Source organism: Leptosomus discolor, chromosome Z, assembly GCF_034619465.1.
Source record: "Leptosomus discolor isolate bLepDis1 chromosome Z, bLepDis1.hap2, whole genome shotgun sequence".
In the NCBI taxonomy this organism is placed as follows: domain Eukaryota; kingdom Metazoa; phylum Chordata; class Aves; order Leptosomiformes; family Leptosomidae; genus Leptosomus; species Leptosomus discolor.
In genome coordinates this window covers 33,357,620-33,384,722 of record NC_141419.1, presented here as the reverse complement: position 1 = coordinate 33,384,722, position 27,103 = coordinate 33,357,620, and the positions used below count along the sequence as shown (strand labels likewise).

Genomic DNA, 27,103 nt, shown 5'->3' with positions numbered 1-27,103 from the left:
AATCAATTCTAGTCAAAGAGATGCTTGACATTTAAATCTGGTTTAATCTTTGGCATGGGGGGTTTTGATTGCTCTCTGATAGCTAAAAATTGCTTCCATTTAGAACTTTTTTAATAGCTTAGTAATTTCTGTTGGCTTTTTTACATACAGTATCTCAACCAAAAGCAGCTACAAGAACGATTCTTAAACCCAGCCCAGAAGATGAAGCAATATATGGGTAAGGCGGCACTTGCTGTGTTCTTTTGCACCCAGTGTTCTTCCAGTGACCTGTACCTGGTTCTTGGTTGCATAGGTTTTGGGTGGTTTTGCCCACTTGAAGTGATACTTGCTTTATAGCTTAATGCGAAGAAGAGGTGACATGGCTTCTAACTGACCATATTTGAGTTAAACTTAGTTTTAGAAGTATCTGACTGAAAGGTATAGAACACTGTGCTTCTGAACTTGCGTGGGAATGTACACAATGATACATTTTAATATTTTTTTTATTCTACTCCATTTGGCACTTTGAGATAGTGTTTGGAGTACTATGTCCATTTGTCCATTTTGGGGCTCCCCAGGACAAAAAAGACATTGACACACTGGAGCGAGTCTAGGGAGTTGGTAGCTGCAGCATATAACGTATGAGAAAAGACTGAGAAAACTGAGTTTGTTAAAGCTGAAGAGAGGACTAAAAGGACATCTTATTGCTGTCTGCAGCGACCTAATGGGTAGTGGGTGCAGAGAAAACAGAGCCATCCTCTTCTTAGAGGGGTACAGTAGTAGGACAAAGAGCAAGGGACGCAAGCTGGAACATAGGAAATTCTGACTTGATATAAAGAAGAAAACTATTTATTATGAGGGTGGTTAACCATGGGAGCAGCTTTCCCTTGTAGGCTGTAATATCACTACCACCAGAGATACTCAAAAACATAACTGGTCAAGGCCCTGAACAACATGCTTTGAGCAGAGGGCCATTCTAACCTGTAGAATTCTATGGAAATCTATTTACACCTCTTCTGTTGTTTTATATGTACACAGAGGACAACCCTCCCACTTCCCCACAATATTAAGATACAAAGAGAATGTCCTCTAATTAGTAAACAAGCCTGTTGCAAGACAAGGCCAAACATACACGTGTTTCTGTACAAGCTGGAAACCTTTGTACAGAAATTTGTGTCTCTTCTTCAAATCTAAGCCTGTGCGGTCCATATTGCAGTTCTAGTGTCTGCTTAGAAATGGACAAAATATTGCTTCCAAAGTTTATTTTTATGGGTGTTTTTTTTGATTATTTTTGTAAGTGGTCAAATGGAAGCTGGTACTGTTGATTCTTTAACAATTCAGATGCTAAAAGTTGCAAAGCATATTAATAGGAAGTCCACTTTGAGAGTTTCCAAATACAGGAAATGAAGGGAGAGGAGCACTGAGATTGTAAAGAGAAGCCTAAAGATAAGGTTTTGAAGATACTCTGTTACTTGGAGTATTTTCTCAAATGGATTTCCTTGTCAGGTCTTTTCTGTGTTGGACCCTGCATATGTTGTCATTGATGTACAAATTAATCAAGTGATTATTTTGGTGAAGGGGAGTTTATAATACAGGCTTAGGGTATTACTCAGAAAGGCTGACAGATAAGTACTGTCCTCTGTGTTGGAAGGTCACTCAGGCATACAGCTTTTCTGACAGTGAAAAAGCTGAACCTAGTCCAGTAGCCTCTCTCACTGCAATATGCAAGGCCTTGTTAACATACCAGTAGAGTATACTTGAAACTATTTCTCATTGCAAGAAAGCTCGAAGACTTCTGTCTAACAAACTTGTTAAACTACAATGAAATTAGGTACAAATTTAATTCATATGGCAGTTCTCAAGCATGTAGAGGAAAAAACAATGAACATGATTACTAATAACTCAGACTGTTTTTGCAAAAAAAACAGCTGCTCATCTGAGAGAGGATCCAATACATAGGGAACTATTTTGGGACTTCAAGAACATGGAACTGTTCTCCTGCACAGTCAAGACTGTGTATAGCACTTAGTCACGTTTCCTAGTTCAGTTTCCCTATGAAAAAAGCAAATTCTCTGCTTCCTTCCCTTGCTGAAGTGTGACCTGGGTAAAAACAGCCTATATAGTAAAAGAAAGGAGCTAAGAATATTATTACTATGATTTTGTTGAAAGGGTTTCAGTTTTTTTTCTCTGGACAGCCTGTTATTGTCATATGCTGAACATCTGGCCTTACTTCCTTTTCCTGCCTGTAAATCCGTAGTCCTAATACAAAAATGGTGAGATTCAAGAAAGGGGACAGCGTCGGTCTACGACTGGCTGGTGGAAATGATGTAGGGATATTTATTGCTGGAATTCAAGAAGGCACCTCAGCTGATCAGGAGGGTCTGCAGGAAGGAGATCAGATTCTTAAGGTATGAGTATAAGTATGTGTCCCTGAAATGCAAATCGCTTTTGTATTTTTTGTTTTGCTTCTTAGTGGAAATGGGGAAGAAATTATGATCTTAGGAAGTCAAGTTACTGCTTTGGAAATGTGTATGTGTGGTGGAGGGATCTCACTGAAATGCATTTTTGAAGGAGAATTGTATATCAAGCTTTAGTTTGTTTAAGATTCTGTGGAAGAGGTAGGTAAGAGAAATATTAATCAAGAAAAGTTCCCTGAGATGGGATAATAAACTTTCTGAACAGTGCTTCTTCCTAGCCTTGGAGGGGAAAAAATTGAGGCCAGTATATTTTTCTTCTCTCATCTTTCTCCAGTTTCCTCAGGTAACAGTAATTTATATTTACGGTTTCTGAATTATATAATCTATGCCATTTTGTCCTCTTACGTTCTCCTTTTTTCCCCTGAAAATTTGAATAGGAGACTAATGTAATTTTCTCTTCTGCCTCTTTTTCTCTTGTGATGGCCTTGCTTTTCAAGGCCTTTTGAAGCCTGTTAAAATAGAAGAAACAATCTAGCAGTGCACATCCAGGACCTTGTTATTTCAGAAAGATTACTGTTAATGACTGGAATAAAATGTTTCTTATGGCAACAGACATCCATATTGACTTTAAAAAAAAAAAAAGTATAGTAAGGGAGGAGAATATTTATGACGTTTTAGATGAAACAAAAATCTTTGGTTATTCCTTTTATTATTGATTTTTGAGGTGATGATTTTTTTTTTTTTCTTTTGGTACCTAGGTGAACACTCAAGACTTCAGAGGCATTGTTCGGGAAGATGCTGTTTTGTATCTCTTAGAAATTCCCAAAGGTGAAACAGTGACAATTTTGGCTCAAAGCAAATATGAAGGTAGGTGCTTTGAACAAAACGTGTGTATATCCATGAAGCTTTTTAGCTGTTTTGTCAAAGGAACAGTAAATAATCTCTCCTGTGCTTATTCTTGGTAGCATTTTAGTTACCCTGCTTTCCAGTGGTTTAGAAGATAGCCATATTCCATACCACAAGGGTAATACAGATGTGCATGTGCGATGTGTTTTTCAGAGTACTTCCCCATCTCTTTCATTATTGGCAAATAGCATCTCTTCTTCTCCTGAAGAGTGGCAATGTACTGCTTGTTCATTCTGCTTTTCTGTCTGTAACAGCTGGCTCAAGATCTGCTGTTAGCATTGCTTTTCTGCTGTGTCTTGGCAGTCATAAAGGATTCAGTCAGCAGCAAATAAACAGTTTTATTGATGAACCGTTAAGGAGCAAGCAAAGCCGCTTGCTTTCCTGTTGGAGACATAGGCTGCCATGATATTGAAGTACCATAGTTCCCTTTTGCTTTGGGAAGGTGCAAGTACCTTGTTCCCTCAGAGCTGTAAGGGCTGTACAAGTACAGAACTCTCTTGATAAGGTGAGGGGAGGGAGTTGTAATGGATGTGAAAGGCTGAGTTTTTGTATCTTTTTGAGTGGAGGGGAAGAATTTCAAAACTAGTCTTTAGAATGACAGCTTAATCTTTCTTTTAAGTGTATAAAAATATAAACTAAAAGGGAGTTCCTGTTTTAGTGTACAGAGACATCATGGCATGTGGCAGAGGAGATTCATTCTTCATCAGGAGCCACTTTGAGTGCGAAAAAGAGTCACCACAGAGCTTAGCGTTCACCAGAGGGGAGATCTTTAGAGTAGTTGATACACTGTATGATGGCAAACTGGGAAACTGGCTGGCTGTGAGAATTGGAAATGAACTGGAAAAGGGCCTCATTCCAAATAAGAGCAGGTAAGATGGCATCCTGTCTTCCTACCCATTGTTAGAAGTCAGATTGATATATTTTTTTCCAAGTTATTTTTGCTTCCCATGTCATACTGTTCTTCCTTTTGTTTTTCCCCTTGCAAGAATGGATAAATTGTTTTGTCTTTACTTTCACAACAATTGTGCCTGTAAAACTAGGTTTTAGAACCATCATGTGGAGACAAGATAAGAGAGGATAGTGTTACCTACATACTTGATCAGGTGTTTGCAACACAGACGTAGAGCTCCTGTCTCAGCAATCAACCAAGCTTTGACCACTAGGTACTTCAGTACCTCTTCTAGAAAATGGGTGGAGGGTCCTATTTTTGACTTTTTTGGCTTCCCCTTCCCTGCTGCCTTCTCCTTCCCCAGCCCCTAAATCAAATCAAACCAAGCAAACAAACAAAAAACCACCCAAAACAGAATAAAAAAAAAAAACCCAGACCCCTGCACCTTAGGAAGCTCATGACTGTGTGTGCAAGAATACTCTGATAATTAAGCTTTTAAAATAACTTCAGTGCTTGAATTTCTTTTTCATAGTTTTACGGAAAATGTTTCAAGAATCTATTCCAAGGCTAATATTTCTTGGTAGCTGTAGTCCTTATTTTTGTGTAAAATACTGAGTGAACCACGGCAATGTTTTATTGCTTAAATAGCTTTCCCAGTCAAAATTCCTGTGAGGTAATAATAAGTATTCAAGTGTGCACAATAAGTAAAAGTATTAAAATTCATCAGGAAAAAAATCAGGTCATTTTAAGACTGTAGCTTTTAAGTTCTTGAGCATGGTTGTGATTTTAAGATGGAGGAAAAAAGCTCACAATTGCGTTGTACAGAAGTTCCTGAGATAGCCTTCTTATGTGACTCCTCTGCCTCTTTCCTGGTTAGTATGTTTTGTCCTTACTGTTAACTGACCTGACCAAGTCAGCCTGTTTCTGTGCTGTAGTGACTTAACTTATAAGGCCTAATGCAGAAGAGAACAGTGACGGTAATCTCATAGGCATTCAGTGCTAAGTTGCACCCTCTCACCGCCTCTTTGTGGTTGCATTCTTTTATTTATGCTTGTGTGAGTTACCAGTTTAAGACCTGAGAACTCATTCCTGCACAGCTGTAGCAAGTCAGAACATGGTTCTGACCCTATGTTTGCTCCAAGGCAAAAGAACCTGGACTTCTCTATTCTTTCCTCTGCTGATGGCTGTTTATCTGGCAAATTAGGTATTGCAAAATCAAAATCTGATGTTCTTCAGAGAAAGAGCCTTTGCCCTCTTTGACTACTTCTCTATAAGTGAACTCTGTACTTTCTCTGTCAGAGCTGAGCAGATGGCCAGTGTTCAAAATGCCCCAAAAGATGGCTCAAGCGATAGGGCAGACTTCTGGAGAACACGTGGCCAGCGATCTGGAGCGAAGAAGAATCTGAGGAAGAGTCGTGAAGATCTGACAGCTATTGTATCTGTGAGCACAAAATTCCCAGCTTATGAGCGAGTTCAGTTGCGTGAGGGTAAGTGAGACTGCTCTGAGCCAGCTGCCCATTTATTACTGGCTGGTGGTTTAGTGTCCAAATGATTGGTCAGCTAAATAAGTGATTTCAAACAACTTGAGTTCAGTGTTAAATTTGAGCAACAGGAAGGGATGATGTTTTCTCGGAATGCAGATTTCTGGGTGCTATTAACTGCTCTAAGAAAAAAGCTTTTTATGTTTATAAATTGCTCCTGTTCTCCTTTGCCTCCAAATTACATGTGCCAATTTCAAGGTTTAAAATGAAAAAAGGAAGAAACAAGCAGGGTTTTCTTGTTTCCTCAGCTTCCTCTTGACTAGCTCTGAAAGTACAATCCATAGGCCTGAAGTCAATCACAATCTTTAGCTTGGACATAAATACCACTGTAACATTACCCTGAGAGCAAATAAAACACAAGTATTTTCAACAGATTGTCCAAATGTAATCAAGATTGATGTGCTCCGTCTCTGACTCTAAACTAGCTATATTACTAGTGATGTTGGGAAGTCAGGATAATGTTCAGGCTATTCGCACATCTCAGTATTATGGAACAAAACAAATAGTAAGTAGTATTTTAAAGGAGCTCCCAGATGTGAAGATGAAGACTGAGCAATAGAATGCCATTCCCCCATTAACTTATGAGGACCGGGTTTTCCCTTGTTTTGGCATAAGCTTAAGGGAGTTTTGCGTTAGTATTTGTATCTTCATTTACACAAAACCCACTGGGTCAAGGTTCATGCTGTCTTGCTGGATGGAAAGATTACTGAAGACTTGTTTTTTTTTACGGAATGTAGAATCCTCTCAATACATCTTCATTAGAAAGAATAAAGAAGCTGTTAAATTGAAACAGTCTCTTTTGCTTTCTCAGCTGATAAAAGTAGCTTTCTGTATGAGTTACACTGTTGCACAAACTTTTGAGAATTTTTTTTTAGATATTTTTTAATACCTTCAACTTACTCATAACCTTGCCTAGTAATTGGGGATCTTGTCTGTGACACTTCAGTTATATATAAAACCACTCTTATCAGACTTATCTTTTCTCCAAATATTTTTCTTGCAGCTGGTTTTAAGAGACCTGTGGTGATTTTTGGCCCTATTGCAGATGTTGCTATGGAGAAGTTGTCAAATGATTTGCCTCACCTGTACCAGACAGCAAGTAAGTTGTCCTCCTAGCTGCCTTATCACTCCTTAACTGAGAAAGTGGATAACGTAATAATCACAGCTGCCTGGGCACTCTAGACGTGCTAAAATGTTGTCTTTGCAGAAACAGAACCCAGAGACGCTGGTTCGGAGAAGTCAACGGGGGTGGTGCGCTTGAACACTGTGAGGCAAATCATTGAGCAGGTAGAGTATTTCTCTGAGAGTTGCTTACACTGAAAGGCATGTTGGTGTGATTTGTGTGCTTCCGGAGTCCTCAAATCTTCAGTGTATCTGCGTCTACAATAAGCAGATTTGGCTTAATCATAGGGCTGTTTCGAAATTGTTCAACAACAATTTTTATAATTTTGATAGCTGTCCTCCAAGTGGGTGGGTGAACCTGATACTAGAAATTAAATTCTCCTTCCTTAGTCCATCCGAAAGTTGCACAGAGGGGCATCTGTGTTTTACTGTACACTTTCTGAATTTGCTGTGGAGGCTTTACTGTTGTGCAGTAGTCTGCTTGCTCTTACTGTCATCAGAAAGATTGTGTTGATTGCTTCAGAGTTGCTACTATTGAACTCAACAGGAAGTGACTATGGTAGCTAAATGGCATCTACTGAGTCTGCGTTAACTCTTTATAATACTGTTTAGAGATCAAGTAAATAGGTGTAAATCAAGAAGCCTAAAATTCTTAGGCAAAAAGAATGTACTCTGTAGCTTACTGCCCTGAGCCAAATAAAATCCATGCCAGGGGGGTTAGAATGTCACACAGAAGTCTGTTTACAGCTCAGGCCCTGCTGAAGCACACATTTGAAAATCCCATTCATCTTTGCACTAGGAGTAGCAAAGAAGGAATATATTAAATGAAAAAAGATTTGCCTCAGCTGGTAAGTGTAGATAAAAGCTCACAGATAGCACCCAAAACAGTTGTGCTAGTGAAAGCTGTGGTAGGGGCAGGTAGAGAGAAAAGCTTGTTAACTTTCACTACCTATTTAAAAAAAAAAAAAAAGGTGGAATAGGTGCATTTTATTTAACATGAGAGTTAGTTAACATAAGTATGTGGACATTCAGGCAAAAGCTGCTCAGAAGAGTGGAGCTGAAAGAAGGCGGCTGCCCACTGTGGCTTCTGAGTGTGATAAAACTGTGGGAAAAAATCCAACAAGTTGTGGTCTTATTTGGACAAAAATATCCTGGTTTTCCTAGGATACCATGTCTAACCACCAACCACTTCCTCTTGTTCCCCACAAGCAGCATGCTGACTGGGTTTTCTTGTTAACAGGATAAACATGCTCTGTTGGATGTGACTCCTAAAGCAGTGGACCTGCTAAATTATACCCAGTGGTTTCCAATTGTGGTCTTCTTTAACCCGGACAGTAAGCAGGGAGTGAAAACCATGAGACAAAGGCTATGTTCCACATCTAACAAGAGCTCAAGAAAACTTTATGAGCAAGCAAACAAACTGAAGAAAACTTGTTCCCACCTCTTTACAGGTAAGGAAGAATGTGTGTCTAACCTGCTTGCCGAGAGGGTAGTGGATGTGACTCTGTGAGTCTTGAGACATCCACCTACTGCTCTGCATTTTAACTCATGCAGACTGGAACTTAAAAGGTGTGAAGGTATGGTCATGAGCAATCCCTTCCTTAACATTTTTCAAAGTTCCTTGTTCTGCTAGATTCTGATACAAAAGAAATTGATATACTGTCATTGAAAGATAAGTGATTTAAAAAGCTTCGGGAATGGATGAACAATAAAATGAAAATACTATGCTTCTGTCGGTGATCTAAATTAAATGGATGTTTAACATAACTAAACCAAAAAGTGTTAAACAGCAAAAACTGGATAAAGGATCACAGTGCATGCTGTGTATATATACTGTTTCCTTCAATTTTTACAGCCACCATCAATTTGAATTCAGCCAATGATAGCTGGTATGGTAGTCTGAAAGATACAATTCAACAACAGCAAGGAGAAGCAGTATGGGTATCAGAAGGAAAGGTAAGCATTCAGTTCGTACTGTACTAAACTATTCAGACCTCTCAAGATACCCATTGCCAGTAAAAATTGTTCAAAATTTTGTTTGCCAGTGCTGAATAGGTTAGACAAGTAGGCAATTGATGTCTGTCTTGGTGACAAAAAAAAAATTATTATTGTTCTTTCTGTTATACTTTGGAGGTTTCATCATTAATGCTGTGGGTAGGGAAGAATGGTGAGGACGGATGAACTTTTAGAGGGCTTTCCTTTATGATTCTGCGTTAGAGTTTATTTCAGTTCTGGAGGTGGTTGGCGCGATGTTGGGACCTAACTAGACTCTAATTCTCATAATTAAATTTAATTCTTATATTAAACTACCTGAAAGGAGGTTGTAGTGAGATGGGGGTAGGTCTTTTCTCCCAGGTAACAAGTGATAGGATGAGAGGAAATGGCCTCAAGTTGTGCCTGGAGAGGTTTAGATTGGACATTAGGAAAAATTTCTTTACGGAAAGAGTGGTCTAACATTGGCACAGGCTGCCCAGGGAAGCGGTGGAGTCACCGTCCCTGGAGGTGTTCAAAAAACGTGTAGGTGTGGCACTTTGGGGCATGGTTTAATGGGCGTGGGCACGTTGGGTTGATGATTGGACTTGGTGATCTTAGAGGTCTTTTCCAATCTAATGATTCTATATTTAATCTTTGTTCCTTAATTCTTACTGACTTTTCTCTAGATGGATGGCATGGAAGATGATGCAGATGATCGTATGTCTTACCTCACTGCAATGGGTGCTGACTATTTGAGTTGTGACAGTCGGCTGATCAGTGACCTAGAGGATACAGATGGAGAAGGAGGTGCATACACTGACAATGAACTTGATGAGCCCTTAGATGAACCAAGGATTTCATCTGTTGGCCGGTCCTCTGAACCTGTGCATCATGAGGAGGTGAGATGATTGGATTTTCAACAAGACAGTACTTTGGACTTTTTGAAAGCCCTGTATGTATGGCTTAAAAATGAGAGGTTTTTAAGCTGCAGCTTTATCTTACCTCTGATCATGTTTTAGAGCTACATTGTGTAGAGCAAAAATAATAATAGCTCTGCTTTTCTGCCTGATTCTGTAGGTTTCCTGTCTCATCACCTTGAACTTGGTAATTACATCTGCAGTGGTTGTGGTCACGTTGCTGACAGTCATTTGACTCGTTGTTACTATTCCCAAAATAGTAAACTTGAGGGAGAGAAAAAATGATTGAGTTACTCGATACTTCAGTGATTTTTATCTCTTATTTTCTTTCACAGAGTTTAAAAAAATTTAGTCCAGAACCAAGGGCTCAGTTGAGAAAAGCTGGTAGCAGGGAGATCCTTAGGGAACCGAGCCCACCTCCAGCATTCAAGCCTGAACCACCTAAGGTAAAATTGTAAAAACAAATCTGAATACAGAGTTCCTCTTTCTGGAGAACTCTTCATCATAGCACGTTAGGAAGAGCAAGAAGAATCACTAGAAAACACTGTAAGTCTAGAAAGAAGGAATGACTGAAGGTGTTGCAGCATCAAGCAGGGAGGAAACTTAAAGGATAACAGTTCTCTTCAAATACATGTGATCTTTATATGGAGTAAGAAAGTAGACTCCTTTTTGTGTCTGCTAACAAATGGAAAGACTCAGCAAGAGCAAATACAGGCTAATCATCAGGAAAAGTGCATCTGATGGCCGTTACTCTTTTGGGTTTTTTTGCACAAAACCAGAATCTGCCACCTCTGAAATCAGTCTCCATCACTAGAAATTGATGTTAACTGTTGATTCAACCCTTGCTTGGGAAAAAAATTACGGTGTTTGGACACCAAATTCTATTTTAGCAATTCCTGATTTCCCCTGACCCCAAAGTCCTTTCTTTATGAGGGTGGGTGCTCTCACATACTGCATGCCTGCAAAATATATTCAAGTATGTGTTGATAATGGAGATTGGGCAGAGCAGGACATGTGTAAGGAAAATAAAGATGGAATAGAAAACAGACTTGGGTCCTGCACACGTCTAAACTCTAAACTGGTAGTGATACTCTATATTAGGCAGTACTGACAGAGCATTTGGGAGGTCAGTTTTCTCTGTGCTGTCCACTAACACACATTGCTAATCCTTAACAAATGGGACAAACAAGTATCTTTCAAGTGTTACTTCAGATGAAGGGTGACACTGTTAAATACATAGACAAAATGATTAATTTCAGATTAAAGCCTTCATTTGAAATTAAAATTATGAAGTTGCTGATGTAAACTTCGTTTGCATGTTTTATACTTACAGGGAAAGTTACAAAACAAAGAGGATCTCTATGACTTCCCCAAGAACTATGACTCCAAGTCAAGTAACATTGCTGTCAGCAGTGAGACTTCAACTGCATCAGCTAAAGCAGCACCACCACCTGTTTCTGTGAAACCTGCCTTTGGGCGTCCCATCCTGAGAAACTCACAGCCAGCAGTCCCACCTGCAGAGGAGGAGGAGGAGGCAAAGTTGGAAGAGGAAGGAAGTGAACAAGAAAATACTCCGAAATCTGTATTGCGGAAAGTAAAAATATTTGAGGAGATGGATCATAAAGCGAGGATGCAAAGAATGCAAGAGCTACAAGAGGCCCAGAATGCCAGGGTATGAAGAGATACATTTTCCCCCTGCTGTGCTTTCCCACATAGAGAACAGCTTGCATCCTGAAAATAAAAATCACGCCCTTGCATTGTGTTGCTCCTGGAGGGAGAAGTTTGGGAAACCACACATATGGACATACTATTGTGTGGATTTGGATGTGAAAGGAGGACATATTTTAAGGCTTCCTATTGTAGCTACAGAAAGCTGCCTTCTAATAATCTGTTGCCTTTGGCAATCTATTGTTTTAACGTGCACTTTGAATTACTACTCTAGCAAAGGATTGTATGATTGTAAAAATATGAGTAAGATCGGTTATCAATTTATGCTTTGATTGTTTCAGATGTAGCTGTGACTTGCTAAATCTACAGTCTAGGATCCTTAATGGATAGACTTAAAAAACATTTTCTCCTACTTTCTTTTAAAGCTTGAAATAGCCCAGAAGCACCCGGATATTTATGCTGTCCCTGTCAAAACACAGAAGTCGGAACAGAACTGGCCCCAGCCTATGAGGTAAGGTGTATCCAGTTTAAAGCATTCTGTCTTGATTGTTTGCTTCACCAGCAGGAGAAAAACTGATCTTGCCAGGTTTTATTCATACAAATAATCCTGCCTCGGTATGTTGCTTTGGTTTTGTGCCTCAAAGATTACTGTAAGGTAGGACAAAACTTCAGTGAACTCTTGTTTTTCAGGATATTTTTTTTCTTTTAGTTCATTCATAGCATTTGAGTTGCTTAGGAAGAAACACTGTATTCTTCTGCTGAAATACTTGCAGAACCATTTTTTTGCCCCAGTCAGTATTACTGAGAAGCTTCTCTGCATTCATGGTCTCTGATGTCCATTCTTCCTGTGCTAGACGGTTAATGGCTCTTAGTCTGTCCTAAAAATAATTGCTGTTTTAATTACTTAATAACACTTACATTACCTAAACGCTTATTCAGTTACTGAGGTATATATACTGTGGGTAGGGAGACTGAGGCTGAAACTTGCCTGAGGTCACCCGTCAAGTCTCATGAAAGTAGTATCTTCGTTAAATTCAGTGAGTTCTGGACGGGTTCGCTGTTGTGTCATCTTACCCTATGCACTGCATATTTCTATGACTTGAGCAGTCACCTGTGCAAGAGCTAACAGTGTATGATGGATTTTGTTTCCTGCTCAGCAGGATTTTAAGTTTTTCTTGCCTCTTAGTAATAGCTGATAGAAATGGGACTTTTTTTCCTAGTGAATCAAATCCTTTGATGTCATAGTACCTAATCTGCAAAAATGGAAAACATGAAGTGATTATTTTCAGGTTTTCTTGGTGGGTTCAGAAAAGCATACGTTTTTAATGTAGCCTTGGAAGTTTTTAGAAGTAGGGAAAAGTAATCTTCAACCACATTTGCAGAGTGTTTGCTTTACCTACAGAGATCGGTGCTGTTCCCTTTTTACAGGAATGCTAGTGATTGCCCCAGAGGCAGTGTTTAAGCACTGGGGCGATACAGAAGGAAGATAACATCTTGTTTTTGTACAGTGTGGATTGTAAAAATCATGGCTTTTGAAACTTAAGGAAATGCCCTGCCTTGGCAGATTTTATTTCTATATATCTGCTTAGTCACAGTAAATGGATGGCACCATAATGTATAAAAATGTGTTGGGTTATTCTGCCCACTTTTAAGATAAGAGCCCTAGTGAGAGCCTTGAGTGAGGAGAGGAGGCTATCAATTTAAGAAATGTCACCTAGGAAGTCTTCAGGCTTTGGGACAGGAAACTGGGGATGCAAAAGAAGCAGCAGGCATAGAAAGAATGTGGTGCAAAAATAGTTGAGGAAAATATCAATTGGGGTAGCAGCAGTGGCCGAAACCCCCTCTGCTCAGGGAATAAAGTTCTTTAAAGCTCGGGGGGGGGGGGGGGGGTGGGGGGGTGGGGGGGGTGGTGGTGATGTTTAATGATTTTAAATTTCTCATTTTTCCTGGTAGGTTGAGTAGATCCAATCTGAACATCAGGCTCGAGCTTGATGGAAATAAGATGCCTCTCCAGATAGGCTTTGGCCATGCAGTCGTTTGTGGGCTATAAGGGGTTTCATTTTCTCTGTGTGCCCTTCTAGGTTGTACATGGCCATAAAGCCAATACTAACTATAATTATTTTTCAGCTTTTCAGAGTGGAAGTAAGAATTATGTGTGTCTCTTTCCATGTCTTGCTGTGTTAGCTCCAGACCTCCAGAACCCCAGAAACCTCCTATTAGACCTTACGTAGAGAACCGTGGCAGTTACGGCAGCGATGCAGAGGAGGAGGAGGAGTACCGTCGGCAGCTATCAGACCACTCTAAGAAGGGGTATTATGGACAGCCGTCCAGATACAGGGACACAGAATTGTAGGCTTGCTAGTATGTGCATATATAATGCTCTTTTGAGCTCTCCACGGCCAAAGTGGAGCGGTAGTTAGTCTGGAAAAGCTGTATATTTGTTGGGGGTGGTGTTAGAAGGTACGCTACTCAACTTAGACATATCTATATGCTGGAACTGGAAGAGTTCATTTTTGGGGATATTATTTTATTAGCATCTAAGAAAAGAAATCACTATTGCCTGAATGCTGTTGCCTGTTTTATAAGGACCAAATCCTGAAAGTTTTTGTTAATTCTTGGTATTGTAATATTTTAACATAAAACCCTGTTTTTCCCTTGTATTAATGCTGCCTTTTTGGACTGTTCTGCTGTGTTATGAAAGTATGATCCCAGAGATACACTTCTTAATGCAATAGAACTAAATATGAAAGTGTATTTGAAGAACAGTAAGTGCCTTTGACAAGAAGCATCTTAAACTGTTTTGACATCTGATACTTGGTGCAAAGCCATAACATACTAAAAGGGGATTGACTAGTTTACCTTTCTCTTTTTTTTTTATCAGTTTCATGGTAACAATTTCCCTTGCATGTTATTTTTCTAAGTTCATAGATTCATATGCAATATTTCATAAATACTGACTGTACATTAAAAAGGTGCAATTGACTGGGTTGTTGGAAAAGACCAGGATGTGCTTAAACAGAGAAAATGGTGTTGAAATTCAGTCATGTATTAAATTTACACAGACAGGAAATAATAAAGGATATATTCTAGACAAACCTTGTGTATCTTATTTTTCAAAAGAAAAACCTTCTAGAGTCTCTGACTTTCATGAGTATACTTGTAGCAGTACACTGTTCAATTCAGGGTCTCATCTCCTGCTGTTCAAGTAACTGGGAAACGTCACTGTTGACATTGCTTCCCAGTGTTCCAAACATTTTGAAATTCTTTGTGATTTAAAAGAAAACTAAGTATGCAGAACTATGGACTTCCTTTACTGCAAGAGACTTACCTTTTGGAGTACTAACTTCTGCCTCACGATTCCTGCTCCTTGTCCTTAAATCTGATATATAGAATAAAAATTCTTGAAAGAGTCGTAGAGAAATTTATTTTTGGTTATGCAATGAGAAAATTGGTTTTCTTATGCTCTCTTATAAAAGGTAGAATATTTTTGTTGAAACAAAGGAATAGATGCATCTCAGATGAGGAAACCTGTGATGTTCAACATGGATTAGAATCATGGGATAGAATCGTTTAGGTTGGAAAAGACCTTTAAGATCATCGAATCCAACTGTTAACCTAACGCTGCCAAGTTCACCTCTAAACCATGTCCCAGAGTGACACATCTACACGTTTTTTGAACACCTCCAGGGATGACGACTCCACCACTTCCCTGGGCAGCCTCTTCCAATGCTTGACAACCCTTCTACTGAAGAAATTTTTCCTAATGTCCAATCTAAACTTCCCCTGGCACAACCTGAGGCCATTTCCTCTCATCCTGTTGCTTGTGACCTGCGAGGCCAACCCCCACCTCGCTACAACCTCCTTTCAGGTAATTGTAGAGGGCGATAAGGTCTCCCCTCAGTCTCCTCCAGACTAAACAACCCCACTTCCCTCAGCTGCTCCTCACAAGACCTGTTCTCCAGACCCTTCACCAGCTTCGTTGCCCTTCTCTGGACACGCTCCAGGAGCACCTCAGGGTCTTTCTTGCAGTGAGTGCCCCAACACAGGAATTCGAGGTGCGGCCTCACCAGTGCCCAGTACAGGGACACGATCACTCCCCTACTCCTGCTGGCCACACCATTTCTGATACAGGCCAGGACCCTGTTGGCCTTCTTGGCCACCTGGGCACACTGCTGGCTCATGTTCACCCGGCTGTCAACCAGCACCCCCAGGTCCTTTTCTGCCGGGCAGCTTTCCAGCCACTCACCCCCAAGCCTGTAGCGCTGCGTGGGGTTGTTGTGACCCAAGTGCAGGACCCGGCACTTGGCCTTGTTGAACCTCATAGCGTTGGCCTTGGCTCATCGATCCAGCCTGTCCAGATCCCTCTGCAGAGCCTTCCTGCCCTCGGGCAGACCAACACTCCCACCCAATTTAGTGTCATCTGCAAACTTACTGAGGGAGCACTGAGTCTCCTCATCCAGATCATCGATAGAGATATTAAATATAAAATAAATACATAGAATAGAATTATCGCAAAATACTATATAGAACTATATAGAATATATTAAAATAGATAATATAAAAATATATCAATATAAAATATTTATAAAGATAGTACTTTCATTAAGGCGTTTTATATTCATAGAGAGAGAATGTGTTAGCATTAAAACTTTTTCTGTTCTAGCTATATGTTTTTAGATATGGGTTCATATGTAGTTCAGTACCACACCTCTTATCTTTGAAATGATAAAGTGCTGCCTGTTAGTGTAGTTTATAGTTTGGTTGTGTAATAAGAAAGCTAAAATAAGCATTGTGATCCGTCAGTTCTTTGGTGTGATTTTACTCACCACAACCCAAGATCCTCGACTTACTCATTTCATTGACAGGCCTTATTTAGTGGGTAATTATTCTGTGGCTTTTTTTTTTCCTTGGTGTTCAGTATGTGGGTCCCCTACCCTTCATCACAGTCATCAAATAGTATTAGAAAGTATACTTTTGTTTATTTTCATAATTTCAAACAGAATTCTCAGTGCACTTGAATCTTTCTGGAAATCTAGAGGGAAGCATCTGTTGAAATGTAGTGCTTCCCAGTCAAGCTGCTGTGACTTAATACCTTGCTTGCTGTGGAGCAGCTCTACAAACATCGGGAAATACACTTTCAGAGCAGGTCTGCAGCGTAGGTGACACACAAAACTATGTGTTGATGTGAAGCTCATCTGTTCATGGAAGCTTGTGCTTTCTTTGGTGTAGGAGTGAAAGAAAATAATATGGGATTGCATCTTCTTTCTTTTTGTTCTTTCCCTACAGAGAAGGAGTGGTCCAGAGGTGGTAGAGGGGTGGGTTGACTCCAAGGTGATGATGGAACAAATCAGAAGCAAAGATTGAGCTGTTCCTCCCAGCCAGTTTCCTGAGTCTGTAATCTAGTATGTAAACAATCCTGGTACTGTGGCTTTATTTTGCTCAACCAATTTTTAGGGATAGATGTTGATTCTCTCACTTCAGAAGACTTTTTAAGGTGCCATGTAATGCAGAAAAAGTACTACTCCTTCACAGTCTATCCATGGAATTTAAAAGAGAAATGTTCAGCTTTCATTCTCATTGCAGTATTGGGGTGTCTGAACTCTAGAAGAATGTCTCAGTACTCTGTAGGGTGCTGAAAGTCTATGCACTGTGGCTAATATACCGTTCTTTCCCTCTGAGTCCCAAGGGAAACTTAAATCTCAGCATCCACAGAACAGACTCTTGTCTTGGAATGACCAGCTTTCTCTCTTCCCCCACGTAATGCTGAAGACAAAATAGGTGGGTTTTTGTTGTCCTATTTTAGTGGCTTTTGTACTCGTTAGCAGTTACCATTTATGACTTCTCTTCAATAGAGTCAAACTTTTTTTTTTTTTATGACCCTGCCCCATTCTTGTGCTGTTTGACATGCGTAAGTTCACTGCTGCTATAAAAAACTCAAACAATGGAATTGCACTTCTGTAACTGGCACTGAATTTTCTTTGCTGGTTCCCCCTGAACGTGTTTGTAGGCAGTAGTTTTACCAGGGGATTTCAACCTTGGATAATTCCAGGGTATGAAACTTGGTGCAGGGGCATTATAGTAAGATGCTGCCAAGCCTAGCAGCCCAACTGTGACAGCCCAACAGCTCAGAAAAAGCAGTAGCATTTTCACAAGTATTTGGTGAATGTTATTATGGCCCTCAGACTACCAGAGCCTTGTAGCCAGGTATTTAAATTCTCTCTATATCCTTTTCTGTGTCGAAATCAGACCAAGAAAATCTAAGCCCTTTCAGAGTATACATATTTTCAAGGACATTTTTATCTCAGCAGTTGCTCTAAAATACCAAATTCACCAAAATAAAAGGGTTAAGAAAGGTCAGGTGATGAACTGTAACATGGCAGCTCCTTCAAGATTCAAAGCCAGTGACTTCACAGAAACTTGACTTTGTTTTGCCACAACACTTGACTCTACCCACCTTTCTACTAATTAGGTTATCCAATTACTGACTTTCATAAATGTTTCTTCTTTCTAGGAAATTTAACACTTGCATATTTGTGCACTCTGTCATTGCTTACCTGCAACTACTGCCTATACAAGATTGTGTTGACTTCTGATCTAACTGTCATGAAGACTGGTCAGAAGCAGAAATATGAACTGTGTGGATGCAGGATGCTTTTGTCAAGCAAGTTGTGGAATTTGGTTTGGGTTTGGGTTTTTCTTTGCCCTGTGTCTAACCACACATACTTATTCTAGGCATGTGTCAGCAGCATTTTATCTGTGGATTGATACTTTTTTGTGGCTTCAAGAAATGATGGCTTAAAAATAAATTATAAAACAGTCTAATGCTGAGCTAAAAGACTGCATTCTAGCTGTGTGATCTCCACCAGATCCCAGTAACGATTCCAAATCTTTCTGGACCTCCTTAGCATACAACTCATTTACCTGGGCTAGCCAAACAGATTAAGAAATCATAAATAATCTAGACTCACTATAGCAGTGGACTTCCAAAGGCCTCTGCTGTCTCAAAGATACTAAAACATTCAGGGAAAACCTGAACTCCACCTACTTTTCAAGACAGTGGAATGTTTATTTAAATTAGGCTTTATTTTAATAACTGCTCATACTATTTTGCAGACAAAATGAAGACATTTAAAACCTCCTTGAGCTTGTTGCATCGCTTAAAAAGAGGGATGTGGGTGTTTAGTGTTAAAAAGAAAATCGTGTTTATCTGTTGTGGTACTGTTACAGGAAAACAAAACCTAAGTTTGCCCTATTTCAATTTGACATGTTTGTTATAACTCACATTAAAAAGCTAAAATAGCTGGTGTAACTGGATAGCCACCTGCAAACACTTAACTTCTTATAACCAGCCAGAGATCAGAGGCTAGTCATGCAAACAGCGTGCTTATGCTGCCTTGGAAGGTTCAGAATGCCAAGAGACATCACAGCAGGTAGTGTTGATTTTTTAGGTACTGGGGCTCAGCACGTAACATAATCCCAAGGTCCACAAAACTATTTGAAAGAAGGAAGGAGAAACCTTAGCAGGGAATAAATTCTGCCCTGTCTGATTCTTACTTTTGATAAGAGCTTGCTCTGTTTCCTAGTAGACAACACATGCCACTTTATCCCTTCCAAAAGCCTTATAGTAGCCTGAGATGTGTATTCTGATGAATTACACTTGATATGAATGTTAATTTCATAATGTCTAGATTGCATCTCAAGAACCTAAAAACAATCTTTATATTTTCAGATGTGTGCATTGCAGTAACAGAAGAAAACCTTATGTAACATCTTAAGAGTGTATAAGGCTTTTTTAGAAATTGCCTTGAAATCACTGTGGATGCTTATAAAACTTCAAGTTATATATATTGCAGTAAAATAGCTTGTTTATGCAAAGCAGATTGCATAGATTGTGGTCTGTGCTTTTAAAAAGGGTGTTCAAATATCGAAAATCCTAAAAAGTTATCACTTGACTTGGTTACAATTTTAATTTAGAGGGTTATGGGAGCGGTTAGCTTGTCTTTGGTTTCTTGATTCAAGATAGTATGTATGTATGGAGGACACCATTTTTGTAAATACATTCAAGACACCATTCAAAATACGAATTTGACAGAACTGCAACTTTTTGGATTTAACCCGTAGTCCTTACTGCTCCTATTGTGAAATGGCAAAAATTTGCATTTTAGTATATGCAATAGCAGCAGCAGTGTTGTTTGTAAAAGCCTCTGGGATATTTTTCACTTTTTGCAAAGGCTGGATAGTTACTCTGAGAGTTTTAACACGGTTCTAATGATAAACAGCTTTAGTGGTCACTTGCCTTTGTATGGTTTGGCTGCTCAGTTGTCCAAGCCTGACTAGCTTGTTCCAGACAACTCCAAGATCTATGGTATTCAGGGTTGCTCCTACTGTTCTACTGATCCCAAAACAGATCCAAGGTCCATGACCTACTTCAGGGTAGTAGTGAGCTTGAATTTTCCCAAGCCAGTAAAATTGAATTTGCCTACAAAGAGCACCATTGGTATATTTTAGCTATGTTTGTTTCATGCTTGCATGGTTGTTTGATGGTTACATAAGTTGAGTGTAAGAATACACAGGGGGTGTGGGGGTGTATTCCTGAAGGAGGGAGTTTACTAACTGTGGGATTGCAGAAATCCAGAATGACAACTATCCTCGGTTTCTGTACCCTAATCTCTGCTCTTGACAATGCTAGAATGGGGATTTTACCAAGATCAACAGAGGGACCACACAAAAGATTCCAGGTAGCATAGGGTAAGGGGTTACAACCTAGTAGACAACTAGGCTTCCAGTTATATTGGGCATACAGAGGGAAAGCTATTTGTAGTCCCTGGGTTACGCCTGAAGCTTCTCGGCCACCTGGGCAAGACCTCCCTGGTCATGTCAGGTGCTGAAGGCTAGCTAGAGAAGGGCTTGGGGCAGTGGGGCAGCTGGGGGAGAGTGGGACACGAGTCCCCCCAAGGGAGCTCACCTCCTCATCTCCTGAGCATGGCCTCTTTAAGGTGCCTGTGAGCTGCAGCTCATTCCCTTTCCTCTCCCAGCTATTTCTGCCCAGCAGCCTCTCTGCACTGGTCTCTTCTTATTCCTCCAGCCCAGACCTCCACCTCCAGGACCGGACTACCCCGCTCAGCTGCCTCGCACCTTTTACTTCAGGGAACACTGACCTGTGTTGGTTACCCTTGTGGTGCCAGAGAAGGGAGACATCCAAGCCTGGCCTTTGAATGCACGCTACTAACCCCTGCCTCTCCTGACCTGCCAAAAAAAAAAATGGTCTGAGCTGCCTCCTGCTGCTTGTCTCTGTAATTATAAAACTACAAATGCCTCACATATTTGCCCATTTCCTTATATATTTGCCCCATACTTTATGCTTATTTTCAGGATTATATGCATTTAATTTTATCCTTTTAATTTTACATGCTCAAGTGGTTTTTATCAACTTTGCCATGGTATCCTCCAAGGCTATCTTTATAGTGCTTAGATTTCATAAAAATCAGTATTCACATGCAAACCTATCTTTTGAAAATGTCTGTCTCTGTGAGATAAACAGGGGGGTTTGAAAAGCATTTTCAGCTTGAGCACCTGTGCTTTTTCTCATTGCAAAATGAATGTGAGAGATCCTACATTTTAAGAAGGCAGCTGCCACCCAGAATAGTCTGGTAATTCTTTAGGAATTCACTTATTAAAAAATGAATTCCATGTGTATTCAAGAGTTTAAAGTCTGAGCACTCTTTCAGAGTAAATGCCCATTCATCATGATAAGTCATGTGATGATATTTCTAGGAAAACATCCAAAGAACCTGTGTATGCCCAGTGGTTTTGATGGTTAACATTACCAGATGTAAAAGCCTCGGTGAGGGCAAAAAATAGCCCCAGTGTGTGCTGATCTCCAGCTTGTCAATACAAGAAAGTAAATACACTCCCAGATAATTTAGTTCCCTACAAAAAAGACTGCAGGTCCTGCTCCCTTTTAAGCAGGAAAAAAAGGTCCAGACAATGTTTTTACACAGTTTTACAATTAAGGTAACAAACCTTTAGTGAGATAAATGGAAATAGTAATTTTCTTTTTACTCCTGTGCTTCTGTGAAGTAAGTTATGATAATACCCCTTCGCTGCTACTTCATTGAGGACTGTTGTGTTAAATTTCTTTTCCAGTAAACTGAACTTGTAGCACTTAGGGGGTTTTAAAATTATTATTTAATACCCTTATTTGTAAAATTGTGCTTCTTGAAACAGTACTTTGCAAAAGCAAGCATGTACTGCACAAATGGTTTCAGTGAATTACTCAGCATAAGATAAAACAGTTATTTGGATTGGGACAGGTCAACAGGATCCCAAGAAATGGTCTGCTGAGATAGGAAGGTCACATGGCTAAGTTAGGTCTTAACTTCTTAATGCAGACTGTAATAGAGGTTGTAAATGAAATTGTAGCATATAAGCTAAATTAACTGTGCTTTAATAATTTAAAACTGAATAAGGTATTCGTCTTCATGGCAGCTTTCTTAGCTTTATCCATGCATGTGGAGAGGTTTCAGCTATAGTGATAAACCTGTACTATCCCATTTCTGACCAGTGCATGCACACTTTTGACTGCTCCTGCCTTTGTCCATCACAGCATGAGGCTTGCACCTGGCCAGTCACATGGTCGTAGGGTAAGAGCAAAGAATCCAATCTTGCCTGTATTTGAAGTTTTTGCTTAAAAAAAAAAAAAAAAAAAAAAAGTAACAGAGAATTTAGATGTGTAAAGGAGAGGACTGGCAAGTTATAGCTGTGGTGGAAAGCATATTGGAGAAAAAACAAATTTCTTTTAATATGGGCAGTGTCAGGCTGAACCTATTTGGACTCCTTTGTGGCATGTTGACTTGTTAAAATCAGTGTGTTCTGAATGAATTAAAGGAGAAAAGAAACAGATAGCTCAGGTCGATGCAATATTGAAAGGAATTGGTTATTTTGATTTGAGAAAGCTGATGCAAGGTTTATGAAGTGATTTAACATGGGGTAGTTATCAGAGGCCAAAAGCATGCTATTTTTCAGGAATGTTCCCTCACAGTGCTCCATTTGCCAGTATACGCATAGGCTGAACTTAGGCTTACCACTTACCGTGGTGCCTGAGATAAAAGAACCCATGCCATAAGGGGCAGTGGATATTCATTTCATTCCTCTATTGCATTATAAAATAAAAACTTCAATTAGGGAAGCAATTCGTAGTATTTTAAAGGTGTTAGAAAGACATAAAATTGTACATATGTTTAGGTCTACTCTCATATTCCTGTAACGAATACATATACAGCTAGATGACCTTTTAAGGGCATCGAATCGAAAATCAGACAATCTTTCTAGAAAAATGATCTGTTAGGTCTGCTTGGAGATACAGCTGTGCTTTGTAAACTTGTTTCATCTTTTCATTCTGGGTTAGAGTGGTCTGTGCTTCAACCACAGGCAGAGAAATAAACAGCAGTCTGTGCTGCAGCTTCATATCACTCAGTTACCTCTTCCAGTCATTACTTGTAATGAACTGTTTGTTTCTGAATTAAGCAATAAAGATAGATGATTAGGGGAGACTGTGTCTTGAAACATGCAATGTTACTACTCTGCTTTGTTCACTGCAATAATCAAGAAAGTGGGTGAGTGAGGAAGGACGATTTGTTGTTATTAAAAGCAAAGCAAAACAAAACCAAAAAACCTGAAAACCTGATGGACTAACTCAAATGTAACTGTTCGGTGAGGAAAAGTGAACAACTGATATGTTAACACAGGCAAGAAAATAAAACATCCGGACCCGCTCTATCTTTGTAAGCAATCTGGAAGCGACCATCTTCTATTTTTCCGCTCCGAATGTTTGTGACACCCAGGATGGCATCTCCAGCTCTCCACTGAGAGGGAAAAATGTAAAAAATTATTTTGCAAGAGGAAGGAAAGAACTTGTGTGTTTGGGAGATACAATGAATGTGAAGAAGTTTACCAGTTTAAATCAGTAGAAGAATTAAGCTCATATAATGACTGCAGTTTGGAAAAAAATACTTGTGTATAATTTATGGAAATAGATGTAGTAATAGTTAATATTTTTCTTGAACTAAATATATTTTTTACTGATTTCATGATGATTGTAATATATTATGTGTTTACCTTCTACTGCTCTATTTTTGCAAAAGTGGTACATTTCCTTGGTCATTTTCCCACGAAGTGGAAAGCCTTGGTCCCATGTTATGCATTTTATATCCCTCTCTGATTGTTCTAACTGATTTTATTTAATACTGTTGTAAGTGGTATGTGATTCATTTTTTTCCTCACATTGGCAGTACATCCACTCCAAGGTTGCTTAAGCAACATCAGGGCATCCAAGGAGCTTGCTCATAAGAATAATTGAGCTCAACTTTTAATTTATGACTTTTTAAAGCCTCCCAAATACCTGTGTGCTGAACACAAAGGAAGTCCTAAAATAGTATCATAAATCTCCTCAGAGTGGGAACGAAGCCAATGACATAGCAATGGGTGCAACAACAGAACAAAAATAAAGAGCCAGGTCCCAGACTAAAAAAAACCAGTTTATCTGACCTGTTCATCGAGACATAATCACCTGCAGAGAATTGCCTTTTCAATGACATATGTTTGCACAGGAGGCTGGGGAGACAGCAAAATGAGAGTTTAAGACTAGCTTTCATCAGAATAAAACTGAAGACAAAAGCCAGATTTCCCAAAGTACTGTGATATTCCTAACCTCCTCTATTATATGGCTAGGGAAAGCAAATGGCTGAATTTTAGAGTATTTTTTTTGTCTTCTCTATTCATTCTTTTCCCATTTAACGTCAGAATTGAGACCTGTACTCTGCTGGCATTGATATTAATTATTGCTCAGTTGGGGGTAAAAAAAGAATATTTTGTACAAGTACTAACCTGTTCCCGTATGAATATATTTGCATGGCACTTACAGTCTCTAAGTGAGATCAAGGCCTCATTTAATTAGCAGTGTGTATGCATTAAAATACACACAGGTATATCACTGCATATCCAAATTGAAATATGTATATATATATATATATATATATACACACACACACACAGACACACACATATTTTAATGACATGACATCTGTCTCTTGAGTCTAAATGGTGAAGAGAAAGAAAGGTGAGGAGAAAGAAAACATTTTCCCTGAATGAAAATAGGTAGAGAAAACTTAACTGAATTTTGGAAGTATAAATCATATTGAAGAGACAGGATGGCAGTAGTGTTCAGCAGGTCCCTGACCCATCATTGAGAGTGTTATTTGATTTCAACATGTTCTTCCACTGCTAAAATGTTAAGAAACAAAAGATATTTCTGTAACTTTTAATTTTAAATTCTCATTATACTTCCTGTAGAATTTTTGAGGGAGAGGGAATGGATAATCTAAGATGTATATAACGTTCTGATATCCAGCTGAAATAAAAAGAAAGTGGGAAAAAAAAAAAAAAAAAAAAAAAGACAATGAAGTCATAAAGCAGAAAATGAAAGTGGTAAGTGTCAAAAGCATACACAAGGGGGAAAACCTTAAAAACCAAAAAAATGATGAAAGAAAACTTCTCCTGCAGAATAATTAAATTTCAAGATTTTGAAGAAACAGGGCCTACAAGTGACCTTCAAAGCATCCCAGCCTGTCTCTCAGAATTTATATGCAGGAAAGGAGGAACATTAAGAGCTTTTCTTTATCATGAACACTTTTGGCTTGGTACAAATTGGCCTCATGCTGTTGTGCACCACCAATACCTCCAGTCTTCAGTGTAATCACCTTCCTTTACAGCAAAGAAAAGTGATCGAGAACAGCCTGCAACTTTTGGACAAAATGGGCAAAAAGTTTCCTCTACAATGTCTGAGAGAGAAAACGTCCTTCAGATTTCCTCAGCAGGTTCTAAAGGCCAGGCAGAAAGAGACTATCAAAGTGGCCATTGAAGAGATCTTCCAACACATCTTCTATATCTTTAGCAAAAATGTGACTTTAGCTGCTTGGAATGGGACAGCCTTAGAACAATTCCAAAATGGACTTTATCAGCAAATTGAGCAATTGGAGGCATGCGTAATCAAGAAGAGGACCAACTACTTTCAGAATAAAGAGGTCAACAGGCTGAAACTGAAAAAGTACTTCCAAAAAATAGACTGTTTTCTTAAAGACAAACAACACAACCTGTGCTCCTGGGAGATCAGCCGTGCAGAAATGAGGAGATGTCTTCAATTGATTGATAAAGTCGTAAGGAAGCTCAAGGAAGCTTAACAACCAAGGTACAAAGATTTTGACCTAACATAACTTAGCTTTAAAAATATTTATATTTATTATTTGTTCTATGGTCTATCTTCTGGCAGTGGTTCTAGTTCATTTTGATTGTATTTAAATAATGATGCTGTTGAAATTTATTTTTGCAAATGTAATGCATTATTCAGTGTTAAGTAAATTTTTTGCTTGGTAAGCAAGATGTCTACACTAGCTATAAATTAATCTATATGACTTTTCAGTGAGGGTTACTCCATAGGGAGGGATTGTAATCTTATGACAAATAGTGTCACCCTATGGCGTTTTCTGCTGAGAAAATGTGCTGCTACTTTCCATCTCTATTTCACCTGCATATAGAGAATCGTATGTGTGTGAATGGACTACACATCCCTCACCTTAAAGTTATTGCTGGATTTGTACTGATTGAGACTGCATCAAAAATAAAGTAGCATATTGTTTATTTAAGTGGTTCTGGCTTAGGTTGAGACTATTCATTATTCTTTCAAAGTCTGTATGCTCTTTTCCAGTAACTTCTTTTTTTCTGCTTCTTTCCCTTTGCTCACAGATTGGCCCACAGAAACATGTAGCCCTTGTATTCCAATTAATTTCCCCTCCAAACCACATAGCCTTGAGTAACAATTGCAATATGATTAAATTATTTAAAACAACTTGCAACAAACGGGGCAAAAATGCACTAATTTCTATGAGGTCAAGCCTGGATTTCACCATTGGGAAATTGTCCCTGGGTAACCCCATTTCAAGTGATCGTGTTTTCCCTAGTGACTTGCTGTATGTTAGTAAGGGGGAAAACAGAGCTATATCCAGGCTCTCTTACCTAATGAGTACCGGTAAAAATCTGGTAAAACCCCCCAACAATTTAAAAAAAAAAGCTACTTCCTGTGGCCAAGGCTGATGTACATTTGGCACAGGCATAAAGAAGCAGAGGAGAGAGAGCATGGCTGTGGCTCCCAAGAGAGGGGGATGTTAGTGCCAAAGGGCTGAAATCGCTAGAAGTTGGTTTAAGCATCAGGTGAGGAACCACTTTAAAGCTTTCCCTAATCATTCAAAGGAGTGATAATAAAAAGGTACATCTAAACAAAAAATTGACTGGTAAGAACAATAACAATGGTACACCAGATCTCAGGTACCATACCTATGACACCGGTTTCTTTTGCAGGGTGTATGTAATCTCCTCTCTACCACTCATGAATGCAAGATAAAGAAGTGACGAGAGACGTGGGTATCAGGTTGGAAGCTGACATACCAGAAATAAAATGAGTTAACAAGTTCACCATGATCCAGAACAACAGAAAAGACTGAAGAAGCAGAACCATTTTTCCACCTGGTGACACCCTGCCGCAAACATTACAGCAAAATGTTTATTTCTTCATCTTTGTAACTAACAGCACTTGAAATAGCCCCACTGTGAGATTCTTTCAAATCTTATTTCTGCTGC

General features: G+C 39.3%; 2 protein-coding genes across 8 annotated transcripts in view; both read left to right on the top strand.

The window, feature by feature from the left end:
- The window catches only part of TJP2 (tight junction protein 2), a 46,909-nt gene extending 33,143 nt beyond the window's left edge, over positions 1–13,766 (top strand). For 4 of the 7 annotated variants that reach the window (XM_086478998.1, XM_086478997.1, XM_086478995.1 and 1 more), the window contains 14 exons: positions 151–217; positions 2,237–2,387; positions 3,155–3,263; positions 3,961–4,171; positions 5,491–5,678; positions 6,736–6,831; positions 6,940–7,019; positions 8,095–8,305; positions 8,710–8,810; positions 9,515–9,727; positions 10,081–10,191; positions 11,079–11,417; positions 11,839–11,924; positions 13,598–13,766. In XM_086478998.1, coding sequence (XP_086335124.1) covers positions 151–217; positions 2,237–2,387; positions 3,155–3,263; positions 3,961–4,171; positions 5,491–5,678; positions 6,736–6,831; positions 6,940–7,019; positions 8,095–8,305; positions 8,710–8,810; positions 9,515–9,727; positions 10,081–10,191; positions 11,079–11,417; positions 11,839–11,924; positions 13,598–13,766 — 2,132 coding nt within the window. The remainder of the gene's footprint in view (positions 1–150; positions 218–2,236; positions 2,388–3,154; positions 3,264–3,960; positions 4,172–5,490; positions 5,679–6,735; positions 6,832–6,939; positions 7,020–8,094; positions 8,306–8,709; positions 8,811–9,514; positions 9,728–10,080; positions 10,192–11,078; positions 11,418–11,838; positions 11,925–13,597) is intronic. The other 3 variants (XM_086478999.1, XM_086479000.1, XM_086479001.1) reach the window with 3 other exon arrangements.
- An 11,326-nt stretch (positions 13,767–25,092) lies between these two features.
- LOC104353719 (interferon kappa) lies at positions 25,093–25,650 on the top strand. Its single transcript, XM_009960404.1, has one exon. It carries the CDS (start codon positions 25,093–25,095, stop codon positions 25,648–25,650), a length of 558 nt encoding a protein of 185 aa, XP_009958706.1.
- The last annotated feature ends 1,453 nt before the right edge of the window (positions 25,651–27,103 follow it).